The sequence below is a fragment of the Lycium ferocissimum genome, chromosome 7, assembly GCF_029784015.1.
Source record: "Lycium ferocissimum isolate CSIRO_LF1 chromosome 7, AGI_CSIRO_Lferr_CH_V1, whole genome shotgun sequence".
In the NCBI taxonomy this organism is placed as follows: domain Eukaryota; kingdom Viridiplantae; phylum Streptophyta; class Magnoliopsida; order Solanales; family Solanaceae; genus Lycium; species Lycium ferocissimum.
Window position 1 is genome coordinate 12,255,987 of NC_081348.1, and position 5,645 is coordinate 12,261,631.

At 35.6% G+C, this 5,645-nt stretch overlaps 1 protein-coding gene across 1 annotated transcript; it reads left to right on the forward strand.

Moving 5' to 3' along the window:
• The first annotated feature begins 1,626 nt into the window (after positions 1–1,626).
• On the forward strand, positions 1,627–5,317 carry LOC132063364 (uncharacterized). The gene is made up of 3 exons (XM_059455871.1): positions 1,627–1,783; positions 4,521–4,699; positions 5,018–5,317. The coding sequence occupies exons 1-3, from the start codon at positions 1,658–1,660 to the stop codon at positions 5,136–5,138; spliced, it is 426 nt and encodes a 141-aa protein (XP_059311854.1). The 5' UTR covers positions 1,627–1,657; the 3' UTR covers positions 5,139–5,317.
• Positions 5,318–5,645: the final 328 nt, after the last annotated feature.

The following is a 5,645-nucleotide window of genomic DNA, read 5'->3' on the forward strand; positions in this document are numbered from 1 at the left end:
TAAATCTGCATAGATAAATAACCAAGAACTCGATAGAAATAGCAACAACATACCCAGTGTGATCCCACAAGTGGGGTTTGGGGAGGGTAGAGTATACACGGACATTACCCTTACCTTGTGAGATAGAGAGGTTGTTTCTGATATACCCTCGGCTCACTCAATAGAAGATAACACTCCCCCCGTTTCAATTTGTTTGTCTGGTTTTGACTTGGCACGAAGTTTAAGAAAGTAAAGAAGACTTTGGAATCTTGTGGTCTTAAACTAAAGATATGTAGAATGTACCAAAATGCCCTTTAATCTTGTGGTCTTAAACATGCCATGTGGAAAGTTGAAATTAAAGATTTGCCAAAAAAAAAAAGAGACATTCTTTTTGAAACGGACTAAAAAGGAAAGTAAGACAAACAAATTGAAACGGAGGGAGTATTAAGCACATCTTTCAATTCTAAATCAAAAAGTAAATGATAGATGCTAGAACTAGATAGTCAATAATACTCATAACATGGGTTTGTTTCAATTAGAGCAGCAACAAGAATAGATGTGTAAGTCTCTGTTGCAATTGTTTTAAAATTAGACCTAAATTAACCCTTACTTCAATTAAATTTCTGAAAGTCTCGGTTTTTCTGCTTAAGCGACGCTTCACGCCTCAGTCTCTTCTTTTGCTGAAGCGCTTGCTTTTCTGTTTTCGCCTCGCTTCAGGACATAAAAGCGCTGGACGCCACGCGTCGCCTCGCTTCACACTTTAAGCACTGAAGCGAGCGTTTTTAGTAACACTGGGCCTGACAAAACCAAACTTCAATCAACTTGGAAGCAAGCAAGAACTTCAGATATTTTGTTTGAAGTGTAGGCCCGTCAATCTCAAACTTCAGATATTTTTGTTTGAAGTTTGGCCTGACAGTCCAAAACTTCGGACCAGTATGTCTGAAGTTCGGGACTGGCAGGCCTAACTTCAGTCTCTTCTTGCTGGTCATTCCAGTGGTGATTCAGACATTGTAACAACATCAACCACTCCTCGTTCTCCATCTTTGCTTAGGGCTCTAGAAGCGGTAAAATCGTATCATGGAAAAGACCTCTAGGATATTAGTGCAAGACTCCTCCTCATAAACGCTGTGGTCTTAACTCTATGTTGTAGTCTTTGGTATTGTAATAAATCATGTTGAAACTCATTTATGTATTCACTTTATAAGCTAAATACATAATTTTCACTAAATCCCATACCAACATAGCAATAAGCAACTTGTGCTGCACCTTTATTGTCAAAAACCATGATTCAATCAACAACTACGAGGAAGAAGAACGAGAAGAAGAATCGGAGGAGGAGCATACAGACTTTATCTGAAGTTTGTCAATACTGGCTACAAGTTAAATAATTTGAGATGGATATAGTTTAAATAGCATGGTCAAAACCTGGTATCAGGTGCAATTCCTAAAATATCGTTCGTAGCATAATCTTACACTTTAAATTTAGTTTTTGATGTACAAATTGTTTTTTCTGGATAAGTAGATTGAATATTATGGATCATGTTTCAGGATCATATTAAATTTCGTCTGTCATTACTAATCAAGTTTTCTAGCTGTGCATGTGGAATAACTTCAACTTTTCTTTTGGCCCCCATGAATTGATTATCTGTTATTTATCTCCTTCTTAAATTAGATTTTAATGTATTATAGTGAGCAGTTGGCAGGAAGTGACTCAAACAAGAGTGCTATTGTAGATAAGGGTGGTATGGACAAGCTTATTAAACTTGCAATGAGATTTTCCGATGATCCGAATGTGCTACAAGAGGTAATACCATTAGATATACATATATTTTTCCAAATCATTGTTCTCTAGTTTTTTCTAGTGGAGAGGTACGACTGGATATCAAGGACCTCCGTCAATTGACTTATTGACTCATGCTAAAAAGTTTTTTGGGGGGGGGGGGGGGGGGATATAAGGGCTAAATATCACTTACGGAGAACAAACAAACATATATATATATACATATTTCCTTCTTTTGTGTCTCTCTTTCTGTGAATGGAAAGAGTAATAGGAAAGGGGAAGATCTTGTACGGAAGCTACTGCAATTATGGTTATTGAAACCGTCAGCTAATAAGGGATAGTCTACAACAATTAATGGAAAGGCAGTTGGTGTAACACTTGGTCATTTTTCTTCTAATCACCTTGTTAGAGAAAGTTCAAAAGGTCAAAACTGTAATCATATAAGAGAAGTTATTGCTTTTTAGTTCCACTCTTTGGTGTTGTTTTTATTTTATTTATAACGGTATTGTTCGGGCTGGCTTGGACACACCTCGGATATTCTATCGATTACCTGCTACCTCCTACCAACATTGATACTGGTGACTTTGCCCCCAATGCTTAATCAGGTAGAAAGAAATCACCTAAAGTTTGTTTCTACTGGAATTTGAATCCTAGTCTCCAATGTTTGCACCTGCCTCTTTGACCACTAGGTCATACCCATGGGTGCCTTGTATTTTTATTTTTATTTTTAATGTATGTTTTTCCTTCATTATTATACACTCTCTCCCCAATTTAAATGACGATTTGATTTGATCATAGTTTTAAGATATTATTTGACTTGTGCAGCATATACACATAGCGTGATAGCGGTGAAAAAAAAAAATAGTAGTAATAATTGAAAATTGATTTGAAAGAAAGAACAAAATATTAAAGCTACATTTACTTAGATTTCAATTTTAGAAATTGGTGAAAGTTGTATGGAATTATATTTGTACTAAAATTTATTAAACATCTTTTATGTCCCAAAGTTGAAAGAGTAATATAAATCGGGTCTGAGGAAGTAATAAATTAGAGATACCATAAAAGCGTCTCACCCTTAACTGGCGGTGGAAACATATTGATGGTTATACTTGAAAACAGGACTATCTCCTAAAAAAAAAAAAAACAGGACTCTTTTTTTTTGGGTACATAGGAAAATTGTCTAAATGAATTTCTTAAAATCTTTCCTAAACCACATGGCTTAAATCTGCTAGTAGAAGCTCCATTTTTTAGCGTTCTTCCAGACTATCAAATCTTCATCGTGGTTGTGGCCTTTATTTGCCAAAAAATCTGCACATTGGTTCGCCTTCCTCCAGATATGTCTGATAGTGGTCTTAATACTTACAATCTTCGATTATAGCCCTAAGAGGGTGACATTGTATGTCTTCTTCTTTGATAAGTTTGACAGCAAGTATGCAGTCTGTTTCCACCTCCAGTTCTTTATAGCCCATTTCTTTTGCTAAAGTTAACCCTTGTTTGATGCTCCATAGTTCTATAGTGAGGCCTGATGTAGGCTTCAGAGTAGCCTAGCATCCGCTTTCCTTGATCATCCCTTAAATCCCTCCATAAGCAGCATCTCCAATTGAGTCTGCGCTGCCATCAATATCCATTGTAACATTTCATGTACAAAGGGAAGACCAAGCTATTAGTTTGGCTTGTTAATACATATAAATCTTACTGGGGAATGCTTCAGTACTTTCCTTAGCTTAATCACTAATTTGTTTACAGATAACATCAATAGATAAATATTTGTTTTCAATTAAATTTTTGTTTCTCTTTCCATATGCCACAAAATTTGAAACATAAGTGTAGCACTACATGAAGGATACCAAGTATTATTTGTGATATCATTAATCCATTCAAGCATTGGCTTAGAAGTCATAACCTCAAACTCATTTGATGAGATGAACTTGTTCCATATTTATTAGACTTCGGATATGCCCTAATTAAATGTGGAGAATCGTCCACCTCAACGTCACATCGCTCACATTTGGGTAATTCAATAATCTTCCTGGTGAACTTAAGCTCAGTTGACATAAGTTTATTATGTCCTGCAAGCCAAATAAATATTTTAATCTTTTCAGGAATGCAAATTTTTCATACATTAGTACGTCTTCTGTAATTTGGATAGTTTCATCATCACAAGTTATCTCGTATGCCAACTTGGTGCTGAACTTCCTATAACCCGTTCATTCCAAATGATTTTATCTGCAAAGACAATGTTATTTGCAATAAAATAGGATAAAGTAGTATTTATGTCGAATGAGTCAAGACAATAAGCTGTAGAAGATAAATCCCATTCTCCATCCAGCATCACACCACATACTGTAATTGAAGTGTTTATCCGAACCAATATCAACACTAATTTTATTGATGAGTGGCCTGTCAACACACAACCAATCGAGCCAAAAGTCTATTAATCTTAAATGTCCCAAATTTCAGTTTGCTTCCTTAATCAAAACAGGCTTAGCTTTCATAAGACTTCTCCAAAAATGGGAAGCAGATTGGTCAGGCAGCCAATTCGATGAAGTTTAATTTTGAATACACAAACCTCCTTTCCTTTTGCTCTTACAAAGAGTAACCCAATTGGCAAGCTGTACTTTCTTTTTCTCATTTGTGTCGCTGCATAGGAAATTCATGTTAATTCTATCTATCCTCGTACACACCTCAATAGGTACAACACTATCTGCATGTACACAATTTAGTCACCAAACACCTCTTTGCTGCTCTTTCCATGTTTCAGGTCATGTCTTTGATAACTGTACTGTCCTTGAGGTCTCCGCATAATGCTTCGCGTGCAATTGAAGCCGGAGCTGGTGATATGGTTATCCAAGCTATGCAGAGGTTTCCAGAATCAGAGCTACTGCAAAGAAGCTGCTGTTTCATGATTCGAAACCTTGTGGTTAGGAATCCAGAAAACAGGCAAGTGCCCACTAGACTTGTTATTTGCTTTCTGCTGATATGTGAAGATTTTGATGTGCCTGTTTGTAAGGGTAGATGGTCGCAAAGAACTTATTTGCACCCGGCAGCTGTACCAAACCAATAAAGGCATTATTTAAACTTTAATCACTTAATCATGGTTAGTTGGCATATATATGTATCACGAAATCATGGGAAAGTAATGTGGTTTGGTGCAAATAGCGGGTGTGGTAAGTTTTTTCTCAGCCAGTCCCCTAGGAACTAAGTAGGCTTGACATTGTGAAAGTCCTTGATGAAATTACGTCGTGTTTTGTTTTTCAGAACTATTTTGCTTGGTAATGGCATTGAGAAGCTCATCAGAAAGGCAAAGATTTACAAGAGCTGTAAGAATGCTGCAACCGATGCACTTAGGGATCTAGGACTAGATAACTATAACTTGTAGTCCAACCAGGAGTCCAAGCCCAGTTTTTGTAATACTTATTATAGCCCTATCAATTGAAAGAGAGTATTTTATGCTTAAAAGATGAATGCCATTAGAACGGCTTCATGATTTTGATTTGGATTGTAACTCAAATATCTTCCGTATCTTATTTAAGTGTACAAGTGCAACTTCTAATACAACTACTAAGAAGCAGAGTTACTAATACATCCCTATGGCTGTGAAGGGGTGTTTATGCTTTGGTAAAATCGAACCAAAACAATTAAATAAACCAAAACAATTAAATAAACCATACTTTCTTGGGTTTTGGTTTCATTCGATTTTAAATTTTAAAAATTGACAATATTTGATTTGGTTTGATTTTATTAAAAACAAAACCATAGGAAAATCGAACCAAACTGACTAATTATATATATGCAATATATATTTTAATTTTTATAAATAATTGTAAATATTTGTATAATTTTTCATCAAAATTTAATCTTTACCATTAATTATCTCTAATAGATT